General features: G+C 39.1%; 1 protein-coding gene across 6 annotated transcripts in view; it reads left to right on the forward strand.

Moving 5' to 3' along the window:
- The window catches only part of tpo (thyroid peroxidase), a 108,818-nt gene that overhangs the window by 34,255 nt on the left and 48,146 nt on the right, over window positions 1-26,417 (forward strand). For 3 of the 6 annotated variants that reach the window (XM_069886183.1, XM_069886182.1, XM_069886180.1), the window contains exons 7-11: window positions 1,286-1,456; window positions 3,336-3,573; window positions 5,282-5,490; window positions 7,136-7,306; window positions 8,587-8,718. In XM_069886183.1, coding sequence (XP_069742284.1) covers window positions 1,286-1,456; window positions 3,336-3,573; window positions 5,282-5,490; window positions 7,136-7,306; window positions 8,587-8,718 — 921 coding nt within the window. The other 3 variants (XM_069886179.1, XM_069886184.1, XM_069886181.1) reach the window with 2 other exon arrangements.

Raw genomic sequence — 26,417 nt, forward strand, 5'->3', positions numbered from 1 at the left:
GCCACGGCACACGAACCATGGGTGTAAAGGGTGGGGCCAGTACTGCGCGCACTGCACTCCACCTAAAAGCTCCTTTGCGCAGGCCCGAGGACAGGTCCATGTCCTCCCCCTCCACATCCTCTCCCTCCACGCCAAAAGATGCTCACAAACTCAAGCTAGCATGCTGGAACGTCAGAACCATGCTAGACAAGGCTGACAGCCACCGACCTGAACGTTAGTCTGCCCTCATTGCACATGAACTCCTCAGACTTGACATCGACATAGCCGCTCTCAGTGAAGTCCGCATGGCAGATGTAGGCCGCCTCCAAGAACGCGGCGCAGGCTACACACTCTACTGGTCTGGCAAGCCTTTGGATTAACGACGCCTATCTGGTGTAGGCTTCATGGTCAAGAACTCCATTGCCTCCAAACTTGAAAACCTCCCGACAGACCACTCGGACTGGATCATGTCCATGCAACTCCCCCTTCAAAACAAGCGTCACATCACCCTCATCAGTGTCTATGCTTCAACCCTCCAGGCAGAACCAGCAGAAAAGGACAAGTTCTACACAACATTAATGACCTAGCTTAAAGTTAGTCTAACCCCCACCACCCCCCCGAATTAAAGAGTGAAAGAGTGAAGAGTTAATAAAATGAACAATAATTATATATTTAAAAAAAACCCTTACACAGAAAATAAAGATAAAACATAACAAATAAAGATACTAATATCAAAAAAAAGAAGAAAAAAAAATTATCAATACTAAAATATTAAACTTAAAAACATATTTAAATCAAACTTAAATGCATATATTTAGCAAACGGAGTCCACTTCAACCTATAAAAAGACATCTTATCCTGAATTGAAAAAGATATCCTTTCCATAGTCAAACAGAACTTCATCTTCAAATGCCACCTATCTAAAGTTAATATATTTCTATCTTTCCAAGTAAGAGCTATACATTTCTTGGCCACAGCTAAAGCTAAATAGATAAAAGAAATCTGATAATCATGTAGGCCCAAATCAATTAATGATTGCATATTCCCTAATAAAAATATACCAGGATCTAATACAAGACAAATATTATATAAACTATTAAATATATATTGAATACCCTTCCAAAACTGTTGCAATCGATCACAAAACCAAACAGTATGCAAAAAAGTATTAGCCGTCTGGTCACAACGAAAACAGCAATCCGACTTATTAAGACCAAATGTCAGCTTTTCTGATATAATAATTAACTCCCTGTGTTTATGTCAGACAGCCTCTGCTCTAAGCCAGTATTTTTGTTGTGATTGATAGGTGGCTTAGATCCCCTGCTTAGGGGACTTTTGGCAAAACCAGCAAAACGGCAAGTGTCGAATCAAATAATGATTGAAGAGTTGACGGAGAAATTATTTGCTCTGACAAATGGTGTAGCTCTGGATCTGGCATCATTGAACCTTCAAAGAGGACGTGACCATGGACTTCCTGGTAAATGAAAAGCCAGAACTGTTTCAACATGCAAATACGATTAAAATTTATCTCTGATATTTTTAACTCCATTCCACAAATAAGAAGTACCTCAAACTAACCTCAGATGTAATGAGAAGACGTATGTTTCAGTTTAATGCTTCATCGGTTCAAACTAAATTATTCAATGTCATTCCCTTCTGAAGATGCTGCCTGACCTGCTGAATCCCTCCAACATTTTGGTTTTTGCCTCAGGTGTCAGCACCTGTTAACTCTTGGGGTTGTTCATGGGCTTTGTTTATACCTGTTTGTGAAATGGGTTGGGGCCTCCACTTTAAAAAGAGCATGCAGAGGCGACTGCATTAATTATTTATGCAGATACATCTTACTGGAATAAAATTACAGAGGAAATATTAATATCCCTGTCTTCTAGTTTACTTTTAAGAATCAATGTGGTAAGAAAGTATTTACTATATTTATTACAGTTCAAGACTCAACTTTCAATTAATTCCACCTTTTCGTCAGACCAACCAAGATAAGAATCTCCTGAATGTGTCTTAATCATGGAATGTTATATCATCGGTGAAGAGGACTGTGCTGGCTTTTCATAATTTCCCTCTCCTTTTCATAATGCCATGGGAGGATTTCCTCTTCAAATATTCATCTAGCTCCCTTTTGAAAGATATAATTCATATCACTTTCTACTACCATTTCAACTCACTGCATGAAACGATGTTCCTCCTCTTTTCTCTGCTTATTTTGCCAAATGTAGCCTAATCCAAACACCCTCTGCTCTGTGTGGTGATATGTTTCCCTCATTGTATATAGTTATGATTAACTACTATATATATGGAGCTGGCCTGCACATGGATGACTCATACCCTATGACTCCTCCCCCATGGTCCTGGGCCATAAAGATAGAGCCACCTCTCCCTTCCCACCATTCCTATACCTGGATCCGGGCCAGCAAGGTTCTTCTGTACATTAAAGCCTATCGTTCCCTCAGCCTAGTCTTTGTGGTTACTGGTAGTGCACTGCACTCTGGTTCAAAACTTGAACTTCCTGCAGCAAACGTTTTAATTTCCCCTACTATTCCTACACTGATATATTTGTCCTCAGCTTCATTTAAAGGAGAAGCACCTGGAATTCCTACATGGCCTCCTCTCTAAGTACTGACCAGGCCTGAGGCTGCTTAGCTTCCGAGATCAGGCAATCTCAGGCATATTCCAGTTATTAGGCTTCTTATTGCCAGGATGAGGCCAAATGTAAACTTGAGGAATAATCTCCTTCCTGGACAACCTTAAGTCTAATGGAGTGACCACTGATATTTCCAATTTTAAATAAACCCCATCCCAATTTGGTTCCACAATTTCCATCCCTTCTTTACTACTTTTTCTTCACCTACTTCATGTCATCTCTTTCATACTGCCTCCCTCCCTTCCCAGTGGTTTCTCCTGCTAACTATATCCGTCATCTTTCAGACCTTCTGTCCTATACCCTTATCACCTCTGGGCACTTCCTCCCAACTTATTCCCCCTCTTAATATATGTATTTCAGCTTTTTAATCTTTATCTTAATCTTGCTCAAGTATCCTGACCTGAAAACTTGACTGACCATTTCTATCCATGGATGCTGTCTGAACTTCCGAGTTCCACCAGAAAATCTTTGTTTCAGCAAATTCTAATAGTTGAATATAACATAATTATTTATAGATGCATCATATTTTATATTCTTTATGATTTTAATTGGGATTTATTGATTGGGTAAACACTTTAACTAACATAATGAAAATGGATCCATTAACCACCCCAAAATATCAGCCAATCATTTAATTTCAGAACTGAAGTTTGGTTGTGGTCATTCCAAAGCTAACAAATTAGCAATTTTATGTTACTTCTAGGATATAATGACTGGAGGGAATTCTGTGAACTTGAAAGATTGGAAACTAAAGATAATTTGAGGAAAGCAATATCTGATTTAGAGTTTGTTGAAAAGATCATGGATCTCTATGGGCACCCAGACAATCTCGACATCTGGCTCGGTGGCTTGGCAGAAGATTTTCTCCCTGGGGCCAGAATTGGCCCATTATTTGCTTGTTTAATTGGAAAACAAATGAAAGCTTTAAGAGAAGGTGATAGGTGAGTTTTCTGTGGTATTGCTCCATCCCAATCCAGTCACATATTCAGGCTGTTAGCACATGCTCTTCTGGAAAATATATTGGCCACCTTAATAAAGGTTAATCGAGATCTTTGAACCAGAACAAATAGAACTAAACAAAATCAGAAAATGGCAAATATTCCAAGCTTCTTTCCTTGGTAAGTGAAAGCTACTGACTTCAAAAGGATGCAAGTTGTCAGTGTTATTTTTGTTTCGTACTTTTACTATTAATAGTCTCAGCAATGTTGCTTTGTTCGCAATAACTTGCCAGTGGAAGCCCTGATGGTGGAACCTGCAGTTTTTTGGGTAAGGGTTATAAAAGACCTCTGTTTAGATCATGGAACAAAAATTTCACGTATTACACGTCATGCCATCTAATAGGAAATGCTAATTCGTGTAGAACCCAGAGCAATATATGAAGGAGCTGAGTGGCCCCCAATAAGGATGCACTAGACTTTGTCAGGGAAGTCCTTGCCCAAGGGCATTGTCGGAGGACAAGCACCAGGACTTCCTTTAAGGGCAATTAAAAACAGGCAATAAAAGGCAGCCTTGTCAATTAATATATTTTTAAAATTACATCTGTTAAGCAAAAACACATTTGTGAAAAATTGACATCGATCAGTGCAGTTTGTTGTACTGCTTAATTCTGAGTATTGTGCACAGGATATAATTTACCATGTTTTTTTTTAATTTCTTGGGGTTTTATGGCAGATTCAATCCCTGCAATTTTATTGTGATGAAACACAATGTGATCATATTTTAAAATGTGACTGGAGTTTTAAAGCAATTTATTGGCTGTCATGTTCATTAGGAAGCTCCAAGGCATGATAACCACAAAATAAATGCAAATTGTTTCTTTCCCTAACCACAAGAAACAAAGCAATTACAGATTCTTCCCTTCTTCCCTCAGCAATCAAGAAGTACCTTGGAGACCTCTCAATGTGACAGATAGTTGTTTCTCAAACAACTCTGATGTTTCCCTTCCACGACATTTTATTCCAGAATATTCCAAGTGTTGATCCTAATCTACGGTGACTTTAAGCTCCCACATGGTTTTGGTCCTTGGAAACTTGCTCGAAACCAAGGAATTTTTCTGTGACAAATGAACTCCCCCCCCCTCCCCCCCCCCCCCCCCCCACTCACCCCATCATTGAATCTGGTTGTGTTTTAATGGAATTAGCTTCTTCTCGTCATTCAGCCTTGACTAAATTCAATAGTGGAGTTCTGAAAACATGCACTATGGATTGAGTTTATTTTATTCTGCCACTAACAGCCTCCTCTGGGGCATGGCACCTTTTGCACTCCAATGCTTGACAGTCTGTCATGAGGATCTGTGTGAAGTGACCACTGTAACCCTGGAATAGTTTGTGTTTAAAAGGAGGGTTCAGTGCCTTCAGTATTGACTGCAATCTAAATCATTCTTTAATCATTGTTTAGGAACCTTCCAGCACTCAACATTCCCACACACTTCATTTGTTCTTCAAAAACATAACTATGATAAGTAAATGAAAATATGGGCTCTGGATGTACAAAGCAGCCTTCCTACGGTGGGAGTACTGGAGTGTGCAATGGTTTGAAACTAGTCCATAATTCAAATGATAAACTTGTGACACATAATCCTCCAACAAAATGAAGATGGCAATTCCATCAATTCCTCGCCTGTTACAAAACCTTCCCTGTGTTTCTTAGGTTTTGGTGGGAAAACCCTGGTCTCTTCACGTCCGCTCAACAGCAGGAACTTACTCGGCACTCACTGTCACGTGTCATTTGCGATAACACTGCAATCGCTGAAGTGCCTCTGGATGCTTTTAGAATAGGGCCGTACCCACAGAACTTCGTGCATTGTGATCAGGTTCCTGGACTGGGCCTCCAGGCGTGGCAAGAAAATCCTCCAAAAGGTACTTTGACTATTTGACCTTGTACAGGTCAGTTGATGATTTATCATGATTCACAGAAGAGCAGCAAACTGCCAGCCAGCAGAAATAAAGCGGTCATTACGATAAGATAACCATTTTGGTTATATTGGTTTTATTTTTCCGTTTCATGGCTAACTTGCTCCACTCCCTGTGGAAGGCCTCTACCTTTGGCGTGGCACAATGGCTGCTGCCTCACAGGGACTCAGGTTTCTTCCTGACCTCAGATGATGTCTATGATTGCATGTTCTCCCTGTGACTGCACGGGTTCTCTGGTTTCCATCCTCCCCCTAAAGGTATGTGGGTTGCTCGTTTAATTGGCCACTGGAAATTGCTCTTCATCTCTTGGTGAGTGGAAGAATGTGAAAAGAGTTGATGGGAATGTGGGGAAATTAATAAAAAGGATAACTGTTATCGGATGCAGCGTGAACTTACTGGGCGTAGGACCTGCTTTCATGTTGCATGACTCTCCGAACCTTTGTCATTGAGGTCTTATGTGCTTTGTCAGCGGCTGCTTTCCCTTCATTCTCAGAAACTTTCCACCCATTTAATCACGTCTGTGCTCTCCATTATCGTGGCAAGCTATCATTCAGGCCAAAACATTAGAACAAGCCCTGAACATTCGTGTCTCCAGAATTTGACACTATTAATTAATCTTTGTGGACCAGCAGCTTTTTAACCTCCTTCCTAATTTCATTTGCTCCATGTTGGTTCGGTCACCCCTTTAAATTTCTTGCCCCACAATTGTTTAACATTATGACCTCCTCTCATAAGCCAGAATTAATGTGAATGTGAGGGACTGGAGGAAGGTTGGGCATGGATGTAAATAGGTGTTGTTAAGGGTTCTTTTCTTCTCCAATATAACTGATTTAACATTGCTCCTGCCCTATGTTGTCAGATTGACATTAAACAGAAGGATCAGGCTCAATTCTCCAAGGCATTATAAATCTGCTAATACTGTACATTGACATGGCAATATGAGTCATACAATGAAGCAAACTTGGACCTTATTCATCTTCAGAAGTCTTTTAGTCAGAGGCTTCATAAGTCATTAAATCTCATTTCCTGAAAGGACTGCAGAATCAGAATAACATTTAAATTGATACATGGTAACAGGTCACTTCAGCCCATAAGTCCGTGCCGCCCAATTTACACCCCATTAACCTACACCCCTGGCACATTTTGGAATGCTGGGAAGAAACCAGAGCCCCCGGGGAAAACCCACGCAGACATGGGGAGAATGTACAAACTCCTTTCAGACAGCGCAGGGCACAAACTCCAGTCTGGTCCCAAACGTTGGCATTGTAAAGGCTTTGTGCTAACCATTACAGTCACCATAATTTGATGCACCAATTGTTAAATAGTTGATTAGATTTTACTGTATCTTGTGCTCATTGTTTGCTTCTGTTATCAGAATAAAAATATCTCAGTGAAAGTTCTGGGGTTTAACAATTTATGAACAGTAGAGAAGGAAATATATTTTTATGAAGATCAAAGTTAGCCTCTTAAGGAAAGGAAAATCAGGTTGCAAAGTCAGGCCAAAATGTTATTCCTTGATAGAAGAAGTTTAAATAAGTACAGGAGGAATATGCTTCTTATAATTGTCATCTCCATTTTATATATATTTTAGTTGGATCGTGTGGGCCTCCACCAGAAATAGAAAATGGTGTATTGGTGCTGTGCACCAGTTGTGGGCAATCTGTCATCTCATATAGGTGTCATCATGGTTTTCACTTGCTTGGGCCAGAGGAATTGACCTGCAGCATCGGAGGATGGAGCAGTGATCCGCCAGTCTGCACAGGTAAAAAATAGTACTTTTAGTTTCTATGCACCAACTGAAACAATCCATAAAAAATTGCATAAATTCAATAACCTATGTTTATTTAATCTGAATTACCAAAGTGAAATGCCAATACTTTGCTGCTCTTTGCAGCAATAATTTTCAAACTCAAATCGAGAGGATTTGATTTTAAATAAATCACTGGTTGCTTTATGAATGTTGATCTGCAAACCACTGGAATGGAACACAGCTGAAGTTTTAATGTTCAATATGTGAGGTAGTGGTGTGGAAATGATAGAACGCTGTACTCTGAAATGCTGACTATCATTAATTATTGCTTATCTTTTGATCAGTTGTATCTGGTTCAGGTTGGTCTCCTTAATCTATTAGTAGCACTGCACAAATATCCTAAGGCCAGCTTAGTCCTTTCCAAGTCACATATGGTGGAACATAAATTCAAGAGATACCTACAAATGGCTTATTGGCAACATACAGCTGTGCATGGCGGCTTGGAAAAGTGAACTCAGCAAGAGTTGCGAGATAGAAGCTCTCACTGATGTTAAGGATAATTGCTTGGTTAAAGCTCCTCAGTGAAGCTGCCTATGGCCAAACATCTCCAGCTGCTTCTTCAGTTGTTTTATGTTCTCCCATTGCTAAATAAATAAAGACAGTGTGGGCAAGTCAGACGTCTAAACCGGGTGCCTCCAGGTCCAGTTTCCATTACATAAGCCAATGCCAGAAAATTAAACTTGCATCATTGCAACTCAATTGAGGATCAATTACTCTTTGGCTGTTGCTATTCCCTTGGAAAGTGCCTCTTCCCTCAGTTTTATAGCAAACTCCTCTGTATTATTCAAGCCCTATATTCAAACTGCATAATGGCTGGGATTAAAATGAGTGATATTTATATTTTCACTGTCTACAGTGGAAGGGGTATGAGAGGATGCTTGGGATTGTTAACAAAAGCTGGACGGTAACACACATTTCCTATTCGATAAGTACGACAGGCAGAAGATAATTTTATGTAATATTATATGTTCTGCACTTCTACACGACAATAAAGGAATCTTGAATATTATTATACTGTGCCACCTTCATGAATTGAGCAGCTTTTGAGGTGATTTCAGATAAAGGTGTTGTCTGGAGTCAGAAACCTCAAAAGTACACGACCTGCACATCAGTAGCTGATGTTCTGTTCAATTATCGAATAGTGAAAGCAGGAAGTTACAGCCACAGATCTGTGTTAACCAGACTTTGTATGTATAGATTTCCAATGCTGAAGACTTGACTCCTAATTTCAGACATTAATGAATGTGAAGATGCTACAAGTCCTGCTTGCCACAGCTCTGCCAGTTGTGTGAATATCAAAGGAAGTTACAGATGTTCCTGTTCAGATTCCTCACTCCTTTCAGAAGATGGACACAGCTGCATTGGTAATAGTAGGCACTGAACCCTCCTTTTAATAACTTTCTCTGTAGCTGAACAGAACTAAAATTCAAATACATATTGTAACTCCAACGCAGGTATACAATGAACAATCACATCACATCCTCTTCCTTTATTTTCTGAGCCTGACTCATTATCACATCTCCTCATGCTGCCAGTTTAATGTTCGAAGGCCAGAGCCTTCACCTGGGTGATAAATAGCTGTGCACAAATACCAGTGATTGCATCAGTTTCCTTCCTAAGAAAACAAAAAGTTAACCAAATATTTGTACATCATTTTACATTTGGATGGGTTTCTCTGCAGAAGTGTTATTAATCCTGCACTCAATGACAGGGCCGGTTATTACTGACTTGGAACTTTGGATCATTCCATCATCTTTCCATTGCCAGTTATTGAATAACAGTAGGAATCATTAGGCTTCCCTCCAGGATCCTCCATTTCCCCCAACTGTAATTACTCTTTGGCTGTTGCTATTCCCTTGGAAAGTGCCTCTTCCCTCAATTTTATAGCAAACTCCTCTGTATTATTCAAGCCCTACATTCAAACTGCATAATGGCTGGGATTAAAACTTTGGTTTGGCACTTCTTGGAATACTGTATGCAGTTCTGGTCACCTCATTACAGGAAGGATGCTACTTCTTTGGAAGGAATATTGAAGACATCTACCAGGACGTTGCCTGGATTAAAGGGAATGAGTTATGAAGAGAGATTGGACTATCTTTGGTTCTTATCAGGGGTGCAGTGCTATTTTTTTTTAGCTACTGGAGCTCACTAAAAACGGTGACAAGGTCATGCTGGAGTTGCCCCATGAGGTGCCTGAAGTGACCCTTTGAAGTGCCAGAGCTGAGCAGCACTGCATCCCTGGTTCTTATTTTCTGTTGAGGTATGAGCTATTCCTTTGAAATTTTGCAATTCTACTGGTCTAATTACTCCCACAATACTCTGGCCACAGATTTAGACCCAAGACAATGAAAGAAGAGCAATACATTACCAGATTGGTGCACCATGTGTTATAGAGGGGAGCCTGCTGATGGTGGTACTTCCATGCACTTGCTACTTTTAACCTTCTAAGGGGGCATGGATCAAGTGTTCAGAACATGCTGAGCAGAGTAGTGTTCTCTGTCACATGCTGTATGTACCTGACATGCCTTTGAGGGAGTTTGGACATGAGTTACTCACCAAGGAACACCTAGTCTCTAATCTACTCTTCTAACCACACTAACTGTATGGATAGCCCATTTAAGTTTAAGATCAATGGCAAGTGCCATGATGCAGAAGGCGGGGGTCTCAACGATAGTAATACCATTGAATGTCAAGGGTAAATGGTTGAACTCTCATTTGTTGGGAATGGTTGTTGTCCAATACTTGCATGTTTCAAATATAAGATGGTTGAAAGTATGTATAAACATTTCTCCCCAAGCAAATATAAGTTGTAAATGATTAGGTAGAGGAAAATATTGGACATTTAAAAATGGCAGAATTTAAAAAATTTTATTTCCAAACATGTAAATTAGGAGTAAGTATAAGTCATGAACCATCTCAAACCTGTTCTATTGTGTAATACAATCAAGATTGATCCAACTGTAAATTACACATTATCTGTGGCAAATTCTTATCCTCTTGATTTTCAGATATCCATCTGTCTATGACTTTAAAATATTCAAACACTTGCTTGCATCACCTTTTCAGAAAGAGAATTCAAAAAAACATAACATTTTGAGAGAAAATCCTTTATCTCATTGTTTTTGTTTGAATGCACAAGAAGTAACATCTTGTCTACATCCTCCCTGTTTATGTTCCTCAGCACCAGAATATTGTAATCAAGCCCCTTCTCATTTATTGAAATTCTAGTGGATACGAGCCTGACCTATCCAACATTTCCTCATAAGGCAGCCTACCATTCCAAATTTTAGTCCAGATATGATTTTGTTGTTTCATATTTGTCAGGACAAAGGAAGAAAACAAATCCCGCTCATCAATACTCCACTGATGACAGAAACAATCATGAATAGGAATGAAAAACAAAGGATGTACAGTAGAACCCCTGATTTCTGAGCAATCAGCGGGCCTCAAGCAAATGGCAAAAAACTGCAGAAAATAGTTAAAACATATGGAATTTAAAATTGGCATGTTTCACCATTGCAACATGCAATCTCAAGCAACCAGAAAATTCACTTATCTGGCATCTTCCAATCCCCATAGGTAGTGGACATGAGGGGTTTTATTGTACTTTAATCAATTATCTGCCTTCAATTCTTCACTGAATCCAAAGGTTCAGAATGTTTATTGTGATAGTGAATGAGTTATTGAGTTTAAGACTAGGATTCTTGCTTCTTGGTACCATTTTTGAAGAGACATATTTCATAATGATTCTTCACTATTTTGCAATGGATTGTGGAATATCTCATATGTATAGATCAAAACATTTTGCATCTACTCTGAGGAATTATTGAATGAAAGATAAGTGAAAGAATATTAGGAAAATGAATATAATGTTTAATAAATCCATATATCTGGTATAGTGTCGACTATAAGATGGTTGGAAAATACCTAGACCATCTATAGCTACATGTAGTGAAAGAACTTAGAAAAATGAGGAAACAGGAACCCATTGCACACCTGTAGTCCATCTTATCCAACCCCAATTGTCACTTTATACTCAAAATCCTATGTCCAGTGTCATTAGATAGAGCATTAAAACAGACAGTATAAATTGGTTCAACAAACAATTGGATGTGTTTCTAGAATTGAGGTGTACAATAAAAGGGAAGAAAGAGATGTTGTAGTTTCTGTAATGTGCTTTTTTACCATGTGATTTCTCAGAGGTGGTCTTTTAAACATATCAACTTCATGATATATTTCAGTTTGTTTAGTATTAATTGACTGTTCGGTAGAAAGTGAAAATTTAAATGTGTGTCAAATTACCCTATTTGCTAGCAGTTATAAGTTTATTAAATATTTCTCATTTTAAATTTTTTAAATTTAGACATCCAGCACAGTTACAGGCCTTTTCGGCCCACGAGTCTGTGCTGCCCAATTTATCCCCCATTAATCTACACCTCTAGTACGTTTCGAATTGTGGGAGGAAACCGGAACCTCTGGGGAAAACCCATGCAGACACGAGGAGAATGTACAAACTCCTTACAGACAGTGTGGGATTCGAACCCCGGTCCCATTCGCTGGTGCTGTGGAGGCGTTGCACTAACTATGCTGCCCCGTTTAGCATTATTTATATTTTGCTTGCCTGCTAACACCAAGCAAATTTTTTCTTTATGTGCATTTTCAACACTTATATTACTTCAATTTTCATATGTACACATTGATACAATTTATATTTCTAGATGATTTGGGGATAGGATCTTTTAAAAGAAAATTATATTTTAAATCTGTTTTAACTGAATTATAAATTCAATTTGCAAAACAAACAAGAGTTGGAATTGCTCACATTAAATATTAATTTGATTTCCTTTGTCGAATGCTTGTCACCTTCCTTGGTGTGTTTTCTCTGAGATCAATTCCACCTCATGGAAAAGACTTTCAAGGAAAAAACAATCAGAAAACATCTGCATTAATGGTCCCCATCACTTCCTCAGCTGCTAACATGAACTTAATGGCACAAACTTTCTGATCTGTTTTACTTTAACATTTATTTCAAATTAACTAATGACACCATTGAAATAATGCTGATTGGAAGATCTAGGTCATTAACTCAAGTCTTCAGATGTTTAGTAATTCCACCATGTTGCATAAAAAGAGCAGCTTTCCCACCTTGGCATTTCTGGAGAGAACAAAGATGAAATTCATTTGATAAAAGTAGTATGTCCATAAAGCAGTGGTTCTCAACATTTTTCAGTCTAAGACCTAACATGCCATGGCTCACTTATGGTAATGACTGAGCAATATTTTCAAGTGAAAGGCAGCTCTGTTAAAAAAAAACATATCTTTATCTAATGTGAAGTATTTTATTTAACTTTTTTATAGGCCCACTATTGGGCCTGGCACACTGGTTGAGAAATACTGCCATTAAGGAACTTTCTCAATTTATATCAGTCTTAAAACATGGGAAAAGAGGTTCTGGTGGTGGTCAGTACTCCTCACTCTTTGCTCTTGGTTGTGGGTGTCTTATTAAGTCAATATCATGTCCACATGATAGAGATCAGCCATTCACACAGGGGGCCCTAAGCTTTCCACTCAACATATTTAAGTAAAAACCTTCTTTTCTCTTCACCTCATTTAACATAAATACTTTAATGGGTTTTTTTTTGTGTGTAGGAGATAGGAGAAAAGTACAGAAGAAACCAAAACTTGATTGTTCCACAGGGAAGGGGCCCCATAAACTTTGAACAAAGTCCTAAAGTGTCCAGAGTCCTAAAGTGGACCATGGCCAAAACAATTTTTTTGCATCAAGTATAATATAAAACAATGAAGCCTTGAACTTAAATGAAAATCAATAAACTATAGATGTTGGAAATCTAAAATAAAAACAGAAAAATACTCAGCAGACTGAGCAGTATTCATGGAAAGAGAAACAACTTTGAGGTTGAAAACCTTTTATGAGAACTTGGAAGGTGAGAAGACCTGTTTGCAATTCTGATGAAGGGTGTTTGAATCGAACCGTTAATTCCATTTCTCTTTCTCAGACACTGCCTGGCCTGCTGTGGGTTTTTAACACTGCAGTTAATTCTGTATGAGCAGCAGTCAAGTATTATGTTCAGACGGGGAGCAATAATACTGATAAATTACCACTAAGGTTGTGATGTTTCATGCTGCAGTCTAATAGGACAAGTAACCCTGAGGTTGAAGAAGCTAAGAAGGTTCAAGAATTACAGAAGTCATGGGAAATAAGGAAAGCAAGCAGTGAGGTCATGGGACCTATAAAGATTAAAAGGGGAAGTGCTTGCTGTCTTAAAGTAAATAAGGGTGAATAAATCTCCAAGACCTGACAAGATATTCTCTCAGACTTTGAGGGAGGCAAGCGTAGAAATTGTAGGGGGCTCTGGCAGAAAAGTGTTCTTATCCATTGGTGAGATGCTGGATAGCACATGATATTCAGGTGTTTAAAAAAGGCTCCAAAGGCAACCCTGGAAATTATAGGCCAGTGAGCCTGATATCAGTAATAGGTAAATGATGGGAAAATGTTCTCAGAGATTGGATATACAATTATTTGGATATCCAGAAACTGATTAGGGATAGTTAACATGCGTGGTAGGTTGTGTTTAACCAAACTAGTAGCGTTTTTCGAGGAGGTTAGTAGAAAAATTGATGAAGGAAAGATTGTAGATGTTGTCTACTTGGACTTTAGTAAGGCCTTTGACAACTTTTCTCATGGGAGGTAAGTCATGAAGTAGTGAGCTCGATTCGACAATGGGTGTATGGGAGAAGTCAGAGAGTAGTGGTGGATGATTGCTTCTCAGACTGGAAGATTGTGACTAGCGGTGTGACTCTGGGATCGGTGCTGGTCATTGTTGTTGGTCATCTATATCAATGATCTATAATAGTCTGCAGATGACATTAAGATTGGAGGAATTGTGGATAGAGCTTGCAGAGGGATTTGGACCAGCTGTAAAAATGGGCTGAAAAAATAGAATATAATGCAGAAAAGTGTGAGGTGTTGCATTTTGGAAGGACAAATCAAGATAGGACATACACGGTGAATGGTAGGGCAGTGAGGAGTGCAGTAGAACAAAGGGTTCTGGGAATACAGATACATCATTTCCTAAAAGTGGTGTCACATATGGATAGGGTTTTAAAGAGACCTTTCTGGTGTCTTGGCCTTTATAAATCAAAGTACTGAGAACAAGAGTAGGGATATTATGGTAAAGTTGGATACAACATTGTGAGGTCAAATTTGGAGTATTGTGTGCAGTTTTGGTCACCTAACTATAAGAAGGATATCAATAAGGTAGAAAGGAGTGCAGAGAAGACTTACTAAGATGTTACCCAGACCTCAGGAACTGAGTTACAGGGAAAGGTTAAATATGTAAGGACTTTACCCCAGAGCGTAGAAGAATGAGGGGAGATTTGATAAAATTTGAGGGGGATAAACAGAGTAAATGTAGATGGGCTTTTTCCAGTCAGGGTCGGTGAGATAAAAACCAGAGGACATGGGTTAAGAGTAAAAAGGGAAAAATTTAGGGGGATCATGAAGGGGAACTTCTCACAGAGAGTGCTGAGAGTGTGGAATGAGCTGCCAGCTGAGGTGATGAATGCAGGATCAATTGTAACATTTAAGAAGAATTTGAACAGGTAGATGGATGGGAGAGGCATGGAGGGCTCTGGACTACAGGGGCCTATGGGACTAGACAAAAAATGATGGTTCAGCACAGACTAGATGGGCCAAAGGGGCCTGTTTATGTGTTGTAATGTTCTATGGTTTTATATTTCTGTTCCCATTTTGATGTAGTCCTTTGGAATGATTTTAGGGGACTAGATAGCAATTTTTTTTTTAAAAAGAGGACTTCCAAACTTCAAGGTTCGTTTACTATCATGTAAGCAACTAAACAAAATGTGCTTACTTTTGTTTGTCCATAAAGACACACAAAAGGGCTCAACGAATCCAGTGCAGAAAGAGAAGCAAAAGAGTCCCTTCAGAGATGGCAAGTGTTTGTGGATCCTGCCACCTCCTCTGGTGCTTCTGCTGCCTCCAGTGCCCCTCGAACATCTGTAGCTGCATGGTCTTCCATCCGACCAGCAGTGAAGCCGAGCTCCAGGCATCGAAGTAACGGTCCTTATTCCGATAAGATTAGGAAGCTGTCAGCACCCGAGACATTTTGGCATTGGCACCCACACTAGCCCTGGTCCTGATACTTGGTACATTCCAGCCTGTCTCCAGCAGCCTGGTGAGAGTCATTTGGCTCCTTGCTGGTCTACCCTGAATAGTTCTCTCCTAGGTTTCTCCCTCTCATTGGGTGGGTGTTCTCCTGCTTTTGTGTGCTGTGCTGGTCTGCAACTCCTGAGGAGCCTGGGGTGCTGAATGTAGGTGATGCCATCTTGGGCACGGGCCTCCATGAGTTCACCATGAAAAGAACAACACCACCATACCTAGTCTACAACTGTATGATACCATGGGACTGGAGAGGACAGTAGGACCATGCTGAGGCGGACTGAAAAATGCATGTCCACTCCTCTTGTCCAGACCAGAGGTAGAGCTGCCGTCACCCACAGCTGCAACAACATTACCATCTGTACTCTTACCAGGGTTATAATCTCAGCATCACTACCAGTACCTCAAGCTAATGAGCCAAAAAATAGGAAGGGGTGCAGTTTAATGCATAGCTGGTACAGGAGGGAGGGATTCAGGTATTTGGTTTATTGAACTCTTTTCCAGGGCAGGTGGGAACTGAATAAGAAGGATATGTTGAACCTGAACTGGATGGGGACAAACATCCTTGTGGGGAGTTCAACCGTACTACTGGGAAGGGTTTGAATTGGAGTTGAAAGGAGTGGTGACCTGGGCAACAGGACAGCAGTAGAGGAGTTGAGGGGATGGTGGATGCTAGAGCAAGTAAGTCTGAAAGGAAGGCCAAGAGATTGGTCGTGGCAAGATGAAAGGGTTCCTGTGTGTCCATTTTAATGCAAGGATTATGGGTAAGACAGATTAATGAGAGCCTGGATCTGTATTTCGTGTTGTGGTATTGTGGTCATTACAGAGACAGGATTAGTTTCTCATTGTTCCTGGGTTTCATTGTTTTAGACAGGATGGAGAAAGAGGTAATAGATGGAGGCTTAGCATTGCAAATCAGGGAGAGCATCACAGCCGAAAGGATATTAGGAAGGCCAAAGGGACCATGAAATGTCCATGGTGGGCAGGGTTAAAGAGAACCATAAGGTATTTTAGACTTATATTAAAATCAAGAGGATGACTAGGGAGAGGAAAGGACCCCTAAATGTCAAAGCGGATTTTATGCTTTGATGCACCATCAATAATTACAAAGGACTGAAGCTGTGAAACTAATGGGTTTTTATTAACTATAGCCTGGAACACCCGTCAACTTCATTGACTGATCAAGGCAGAGTGGAATGGGGAGCATGCAAAGGGCATGGGTTGGATCGATCTCGGGAGCTGTGTCCAGCCAGCAACAGCCAATCATAGCATAGCAGTGGGTTACCACATGCTTTGAGCAAGAGGAAGTGGCCGAGGTACTAAATGAGTACTTTGCATCAGTGTTTATCAAGGTGAAGGACATGGACATAGGGAGCATAATGTGGAGAATGCTCATGTGTTAGAACATTTGAGATTAAACATCCTCTGGAACTGTTGGGATATATCCCAGGTTATTGAAAGAAGCAGGAGAAGAGATTACTGGGTCCTTGACAAAGATCTTTGCATCCTCACTAATTAGAAAAAGTTCCAGAGAACTGGAGAATAATTGATGTGGTATCTTTGTACAAGAAAGAAAGATATGGGCCAGTAAGCGTAATATTAGGCTTATTGAGTATAAAAGTAAGGAAGTAATGTTGCATTCATTTAAAACTTTCGTTTACATTGCACTTGGAACATTGTGTGCAATTCTGGTCAACTCATTACAGGAAGGATGTGAAGACTTTTGAAAAGGTACAGACAAGGTTTATCAGGATGTTGTCTAGACTAGAGGATATGAATTCTGGGGAGTGATTGGGCAAAGTCGGCTTGGCCATCCCTCGAAATCAAGGATGATGATCTTCGTTCCGTTGAGCCACAGAGTAAAGATGCCTGTGTGTGTATTTGTTTAATGTGTACTTGATGCTGCACTTCAAGAAGCGCATGATCCTTCACAAATCAACCAACTCATTCCAATGGTACAAAAACCATGACGAATGGAGCTGATGGATTTGTTGCAGTCTTCGACCACCTTCACAGTCGTTGAGTTCAGAGTAACTTCGTCTACCTGCTCCACCGTTGAGGACTTGTTTGGATTGTTCTTTGTCAGAGATGTCACCCTCGACCTTACTGCCATGGGTGACCCTACCAGGAGCATAGCTCCAGATGGCATCACTCTCATGTTCTCAGGACTGCACATTGTTCTCCAAGGTGACAATCCATGAAGAAGTTGTTGTGTCGGAGGCAGTAAAGAGGAAATTATGAGAAGCATTGATAGGGAAGACAGTAAAAGCATCACACACTAGAGGAGACATGTTTAAGGTGAGTGTGAGAAACCTTGAGGAAGATGTGCAGGACAAAATTTTATCACAGAGACTGGTGTGTGCAGGGGCAGCGGTGAAAGCAGTAAGATTTAAGAGATGTTTTGATTGACACATGAATATGAAGAGGGTGGAAGAATATCTACCATGTGCAAGTGACAGAGTTTTAGTTTAATTTGGGAGTTGGCATTTCAATTAGTAAATAGCATTGAAAAAAATCATGAGTGTAATTAATAATTTTGGCCTAAATATTTAATACTTCTTTTCCTCGTAAGTTTAACCCAGATATCAAAACATCAATACATTCAGGAAAAATGGGAAAGAAACAAAAATCCTAAAATACAAGCCAATATTGTGGCAACTCTTCCCAGTATTTTTCTTTCATTTTCAAAACAATTAAGACTTTTCATAATAACTTCATATAAAATGAAATTCACAGCTTTAGTTGCACAGAAAATAAATGATATCTGAGGTTCAGTTTCTGTTGCTGGTGGCAGTACTCAATTCTTTTCATCTAATGGACAATATATTATTCAACGATTTATACCACATCTCTGTTCCCTTTCTGGTCTCTCGACCAAACAAAGTTCAAACTTCAACTTTACTGTTAGAGTACATATGATATCACATACAACACTATTCTTTATTCCTGTGGGCCAGGTGGAATTTCTACTTACTGATAACTGTAAACTGTACTCAAGAAAACGATACACATACAAAAGAGAAAATGTAAACAAACTGACTGTGCAAATAAATATTAAGTAATAAAATAATGTGGAAAATAAGAGACTTTAAATGGGTCACTGATTGAGTCTGATGTTGGAGAGGTAGCAACTGTTCCTGAAGCTGGTGGTACAAGTCTCGTGGCACCTATACCTTTTTCTTGATGGCAGCAGGGAGAACAGAGTATGTCCTGGGTGGTGTGGATCCTAGATGATTGCTGCTGCTTTACAACAATAGCATTCCATACAGATTTTATCAATGGTGGGGAGAGTTTTGTCTGTGATGTACTGGGCTGTGCCCATTGCCCTCATACCAGGGCACCCCCATACCAGGTTGTTTTGTTTTGCAGCCAGACAGTACACTTTCCACAATATGCCTACAGATGTTTGCCAAGGTTTCCGATGTCTTAACGTACCTCAGCAAGCTCTTGAGGAAGTAAAGGCGCTGACATGCTTTTGTCACAATGACATTAATATGTTAGCTCCAGGAAAGTTCCTCCAAGACAGTGGCTCACAGGAATTTAAATTTGCTCACCCTGTCCACCCTGATTCCCCCACTGAACATATGCCCCTTGTTTTCCCTTCCTAACGTCTACAATCAGCTCCTTAGTTTTGATGACAGTGAGTGAGAGGTTGTTGTTAGTACCCCATTCAGACAAGTTTTCAATCTGCTTCCTGTATCCTGTATCCAGCATTCTTTCCTCTGCATCAATTGTAAAGGTTGCTTTTTTGATTAAAAATAATTATGGCTATTTGATCTATAGTTTCTGCAAATAATTATTTGCTATTTATTGATTTGCACATCATACACGCAATCTGTCAGGTTACGATACAATGCAAAATGCATGATGCCAAACTGATTTTGTGCCACTTGTGAATTTATATCTTGAGCTTCTGTGCCATTGGGTGATATTACATATTCACAAGGTGAGGCAATTCATTGAGGATCAAGCCAAGAAATTAAGCCTATATCAGCTGTACATTAGATTTGACCAGTTCACTAACAACTTTTATTTCAATATTCAAGGCCTTCAGCATATTTTCTCCAAAGAATAACAAAACTATTCCAAACAAAAGTAGTGATCTATTCTTTCCTGTAACTATACTTTCTCATTTCACATAGTTATCAAAATACAACTAGATATCTCTTCCCATCAACGTTTGATAAAATTCACCAATTAATCTGAAGGTGGTTCAGATTAATAACTAAGTCACAACTAAGTTACTTTATTTTAAAAAAAATATTTCAGCTTATATTAGATACACGCCACAGCCCTTCCAAATCAGATTCTCAACATGACTGTGTGCAAGGATGTCCCTTCCCTGAGACGTCCTCTTCCTTAAGGCTGTAGCACCCAGAGCTCCCCTCCGCACCCCACCCCCCCAACTTATGAGCTCTATGGGAGAAACGTGTGCATGCCTCCTCCTGCTCCTTAGAATGAAGTTTGGATTGGAAGAATATCTTGGAGGATTCTGAGGTGAAGAGCACTGCTTGCTGGCTCCTCACCTCTTGGAGTTTCTCCATCACACCCATTCCCCTCAACTGTGGAAGGAGATCTTGCTGCACCTGTCTGGAGTTGACATAATCCTTTTTGACTCTGTCTAACTTTCTGAATGCATGATGAAGAAGAACCTCTTGATGTTCTCCTTCGTGGCTTCCTACCAGGGCACCAGGATGCTTAAGAGGTGCTCAGGGTTCTCTTCTCCTCAATATTCCCTGTAGATAGCAGCTTTATGTTCAATCCATAAGAAGTTCAGCACAAAATTTCACTTCCAATATCATGAGCCTACTAATTCCATTTGACTATTATAAACCTTACCTAAATAATTTAGATTTAGCAAAAAAATCATAGATATTTGAAAATACATTAAAATACTAGCCTTCTTTAATCTTATGATCTCAGATAAATTTTGAGATAGTCAAATGGATTGAACATTGGCTGAAAGGGAGAGGCCAGAGAGTGGTAGTGGATAATTGTCTGTCAGGTTGGAGGCCGGTGACCAGTGGTGTGCCTCAAGGATCTGTATTGGGCCCATTGTTGTTCGTTATATACATTAATGATCTAGATGATGGGGTGGTAAATTGGATTAGTAAATATGCAGACGATACTAAGATAGGTGGAATAGTGGATAATGAAGAAGGTTTTCAAGGATTGCAGAGGGATTTGGGCTGCTTAGAAAAGTGGGCTGAAAAATGGCAGAAAAGTGTGAGGTGCTTCATTTTGGTAAGAAGAATCAGAATAGGACATATGTGGTAAATGGGAGAGCATTGATGAATACAGAAGAGCAGAAAGATTTAGGAGTAACGGTACATCGTTCCCTGAAGGTAGAAACTCACGTGAATAGGGTGGTGAAGAATGCTTTTAGTATGCTGGCCTTTATCAATCATTGCATGGAATATAGGAGTTGGGAGGTGATGTTGAGACTGTATAAGACGTTGGTGCGGCCTAATTTGGAGTTCTGTGTGCAGTTCTGGTCGCCTAATTATAGGAAGGATATAAACAGAGTGGAGAGAGTGCAGAGAAGGTTTACCAGAATGTTACCTGGGTTTAAGCATCTAGAGTATAGGGAGAGATTGGACAGATTAGGTCTTTATTCTTTGGAGCGTAGAAGGTTGAGAGGGGATTTGATAGAAGTATTTAAGATTATGAAAGGGATAGACAGAGTGGATGTGGATAGACTATTTCCGTTAAGAGGAGGAAAGATTAAAACAAGAGGACATGAGTTAAGAATTAAGGGGCAGAGGTTTAGAGGTAACATGAGGGGGAACTTCTTTACTCAGAGAGTGGTAGACGTGTGGAATGAGCTTCCGGGAGAAATAGTGGCGGCGGAGTCAATTGTATTATTTAAGAAAAGGTTGGACAGGTATATGGATGAGAAGAAGATGAAGGGTTATGGGCATTGTGCAGGGAGGTGGGACTAGAGAGGGGTGTTTGGTTTGGTGCAGACTAGAAGGGCCTAATGGCCTCTTTCCGTGCTGTAATTGTTATGTTATGTTATTGATTTTGTACTTGTGTATTTCTCATAATGCAGTAGTGTATTACATTGTTGAGTTGTACTAAGAATATGCATTATACCTGCTACAGGATGATGGAAGATGAGACCCCCATTGTCTCATCTCCCAATATCGTATTTATCACCTGCATGGTAATCTTTAGCATTTCTTGCTTTCTGAATTCAAAGTGATTGAAAATTTCTATTCAATTATTACAGTCAATTAATCACACAGGTAACTTTTCTGGATTAAACAATTATTATTCTGAATCTGAAGGAACATTATTGGATGAGATAATTGGCGAGAGATTTATCAAGTTAAAAGTTTATAAGCACAAATGTTTCAAATGGAAAATAATTTGGACTTCTGTTCAGGTAATTTGAGTTAATGTCATTTTGGGGTGTTTATCATGCACCAGCTGGAGGTAGACTAAAGCAGAAATGTCAGAAATAATTTTTCACATAAACTTTAGGGATGGAAAGGAAATTAATTAAATTTATGGTTGTTTGAGAGAATCTTATTGATTTTGGACTCTCAAACAGACCAAAACATGTGTCTTTATGCTGAAGTCTGAATGTGATAGATTAAAAAGCAATTACATAGCAGAAAATATATTTTACCCTTTCCTATTAAATTATTTGAACAGGCAACTCAAAGCAGTGACAATAGTTTATTCGCTAGCACCAATTTTCTTTGTATTTATCACAAGCAATGCATGAAACAGTCACTGAACTGTGCAATTCTCCAATGTTGTTTTAACTTCAATGATATATATTTATATAAGAGAGATCTACAAATAATTGTAGTTTCCAGAACTATCAGATGCAGTTAATATTTGCCCAATGCATGCTTATGTGTAAAATATCCATTAAGAGGATCTGTGACTGGCGAATGATCTAATGATGATCCAACCTAAAGAAGAGTTGAGCCTAGAATAGCAGACAATTTAGATAGACTGGTGCCCTGTGGTATATTGAGCAAGTTACAAATCATAGGGGACAGTGAATTTGCTCCCTTACCATTAAAATAGACACTCTATAACACAGTCTGATCTCTTGCTGCAATGATATTGAGCACCTGAACTGAAAACCTGTTGTCAGCCATCTGAACACTGACCAGCTCATCGCAGTTAGTTGAGTATTAGTGGAGCCTCGGTGGCCAGTGGAGAGCTCGCCATATAACACGATCTTGGGAAGGCGATGGTCCTCCATTCTGGAGACGTGACCCACCCAGCGCAGCTGGATCTTCAGCAGCGTGGACTCGATGCTGTCGACCTCTGCCATCTCGAGTACTTCGACGTTAGGGATGAAAGTGCTGCAATGGATGTTGAGGATGGAGCGGAGACACCGCTGGTGGAAGCGTTCTAGGAGCCGTAGGTGATGCCGGTAGAGGACCCATGGTGACAGAGGTGCACCAAAGAAAAGGTACAAGGACTGCCTAAAGAAATCTCTTGGTGCCTGCCACATTGACCACCGCCAGTGGGCTGATATCGCCTCAAACCGTGCATCTTGGCGCCTCACAGTTTGGCGGGCAGCAACCTCCTTTGAAGAAGACCGCAGGGCCCACCTCACTGACAAAAGGCAAAGGAGGAAAAGCCCAACACCCAACCCCAACCCACCAATTTTCCCCTGCAGCCGCTGCAACCGTGTCTGCCTGTCCCGCATCGGACTTGTCAGCCACAAACGAGCCTGCAGCTGACGTGGACATTTACCCGCTCCATAAATCTTCGTCCGCGAAGCCAAGCCAAAGAAGTGGAGCCTCACTCAAGATCTTTAAAAAAGATACTGATATTGATTTGCCTGTTGTGATAATGGTCAAACATCTTCCCTTGTGTCCTGCGGATTAGCTCGAGTGGGAAGATGGTTGGAGATAAGATACGGTGATATAGCAGGAATGCTGAAATAAGAGGTTTGGTATATGATGACACAGCTTTGCTTGATTTCATTCTGAACTGGGATCTCTGTATTGGCCCCATCATTTAGTTGCTGACCCTTAAATGAAAATGGCCTCTAGCATGCCCCACCACAAACTTGCATTTCACTTGCACGCAGTTCTGCACCGGTGGCTTCCAACAAACATGTTCTGGAAACAAATTTTACAGTTGCCCATTTTATAAACATTTTCTGTAGAAGTAGAACAAAAGTTCTGAAAGGTAATAACAAGCAGAAAGATTTTTCCCTTGTCAAGGGCAAAAAGAGGACAAGGGAATGTCTCTGAACATTCACTCTCAGATGTGTTCTGTAACTACAGTATGACTGATGCCTTGACATTGTCCAATGAAGGATTCCTTTTTCTTAAATTCTGGCAGACTATCTGAAGCTATTTTAGCTATCACCCTTGGACTTCCTGCTGGCCGTTGATGGAGTAGCAGCTTTTTGAAGTTGCTTCAACTTACCTTACTGTTTCCAATTTTTTTTTGTCCTTATTCCTAAACTTCACATTGCTTACTGAATTTATCTGGATTAATGACTGTAACTGTCTTCAATATGATTACAAGGAATGCTAAAGGTGCTAGAAAAGAATAGGACTTTCCTGTGTCTTTGGAATCTATCATGAAATTGCTTTGAAAACATAGAAAAGAATTATCTGATGAATTGAAACAATTCAAAAATGAATTTAAGCAATTGAATGCAAAATTAGATTATTTTCCAAAAACCTTAGAAGAACATGATAAACATATTCAAGATAATGAAGCTATTGTGAAGGTTTTGGATGGAAGAGTGGATGATATGCAAAACTTTTGTAAAAAGTTATCAAACTTTTTAAGCAGAAGATAATTAACCTCAAAACAGAAGCAGAAGAAATAACCTATGAATTATGGACATGGAAGAATCAACTAAGGATGGAAAACCTATTAAATTCTTTACAGGTTTTCTGTCAGAATTGTTTGGACCTAAAATTTTACTGACTCTCCCTGTGATAGATCATGCACACAGATTGTTCGCTCCTAAACCAGCTACCGGGTTAGAGACCTCTATCAGTTCTACGATCTTCTCATGAATTTCAAACTAAAGAACTTTCAATAAATGAATCTCATCGCAGAGGAATGATCAACTACAAAGATCAGAAGATTTGGATTATCGAAAAAAAATTTCTCCCAAGGTTATGAGTGAATATGTTAAATATAAGATCATGTCAAAATTTTACAATCAAGGTGTTAAGCCTTCTCTGATTTTTTCAACATGTCTTCAGATCAGGCTGAAGGACAATTCTAAGAATTGGTTCAATTCTATCGAAGAACCCCAAAAACATTTGGAAGATCAGCCATCTATTATCTCTCTGAATAAATGTTTCTCTAATTCTCTGAAGATGTTTCACTTCATGATTCTTTTAGTGTTTAACCAATAGAGAAAGATCTTAATAACTTAATGCATTAAGTGCTTATACATATTGATAAGAATTATTTTTATGACATCTATATTATTTCAGTCAATTAGCTTATAAAATGTTAGGCTCTTTGATTCTGATTTAACTACATAAATTAATATTTTAATATTTATGTAGTCTATACTTTAAGGTCTTTCCCTTGTTAATAATGATTAATGTGCATTATTAATATTGTGAAAACATAATGGATTATCTTTATTTTGTGGATTCTGGTTCTTTCAGTGGACAGTACGAAATGACTTATAACCCAAACTTTAGTCTTGGTCAGATTTCCTTTATTCTGCAGAATTATGAGTTATCTGCCCAGAGCCTCACAGAGATGCTCTCTCTGTAAAAGCTGGCAGAGACTGACCTCGTGTTTTACAACTCTTTCCTTTCTCAATTTCTGTCCTTGGCAATGAGCTGCAGTAATTGTGTTTTATCTTGTCTGGAAAATATTCATTATAATATTGGAGTTTTCCCAGCAGGAAATTTTTGGCATGGGAAATTTAGTTAGTAGTATTCTGTCTGTATTATGGAAGCTGTTTTGGCTCTGAAAAATCACATCTGTTTTCAGTTATCTTACTTTCAATGCCTGTTCATTGTAACTGGAACAAGCCACTTAATTGCCAGTCTCTTTTTTTTTAAACAGTTAAAATGAATCAAATTATTAACTTATTTATTTTTAATGTTAAAGGTTTGAATCATCCTATAAAATGAAATAAGGTTTTTGCTTACATTAAAAAATTTAAGATCCCAATTATATATTGGCAAGAAACACATGTACACAATAGTGACAACACACATCTTTTTAGAAGATGGAATGGGTTGCATTTTAATTCTTTGTCTTAGGCTAAATCGAGAGTGGTATTGATTATTATAGACCATACAATTCCATTTGTTCAACACAATTTTGTGTCAGATACAAATGGCCACTCTGTTATTGGGACATGGAAACTATATAAGTTGATAGAATTTGCTAATGTTTAGGTTCCGAATGTGGATATCCCTGGATTTTTTTGAAATTTTTTTCCCATCCCTGCCTGATCTGAGCCTGTATTCATTAGGAGATTTTAATTGATGGTTAGATCTGAATGTGGACTCATCTTCTAAACCTACCACTCTGAATAAATCAGCTTTATTTATTCAATCTTTTTTTTACTAAAATGTGGTTTTATGCAGAGATTTTGGCTATATTGGCAAATAGGGCAATTTATTACTGCCATAGGGAATTTTTTAATTTTTTCTTTGCCAAACAACTTTGGTTTTGGTAGTGATATTAGATTTTCTTTTTATAATAAAATATTACTATAATATAAACAGTTTGATTAAGGATGCGGGGTACTGTGGATGGAATTTTGAGTGTAGTGTATTCTGTACTTTTCCATTTTTTGACTTTTAATATGTATTCTCATGTGCTCTGTATTTTTTATGTGAATTTCAATTTCAATAAAAATATTGAAAAAGAAAAGCTGTCACCCTC

This window comes from Narcine bancroftii, chromosome 6, assembly GCF_036971445.1.
Source record: "Narcine bancroftii isolate sNarBan1 chromosome 6, sNarBan1.hap1, whole genome shotgun sequence".
Taxonomy (NCBI): Eukaryota; Metazoa; Chordata; class Chondrichthyes; order Torpediniformes; family Narcinidae; genus Narcine; species Narcine bancroftii.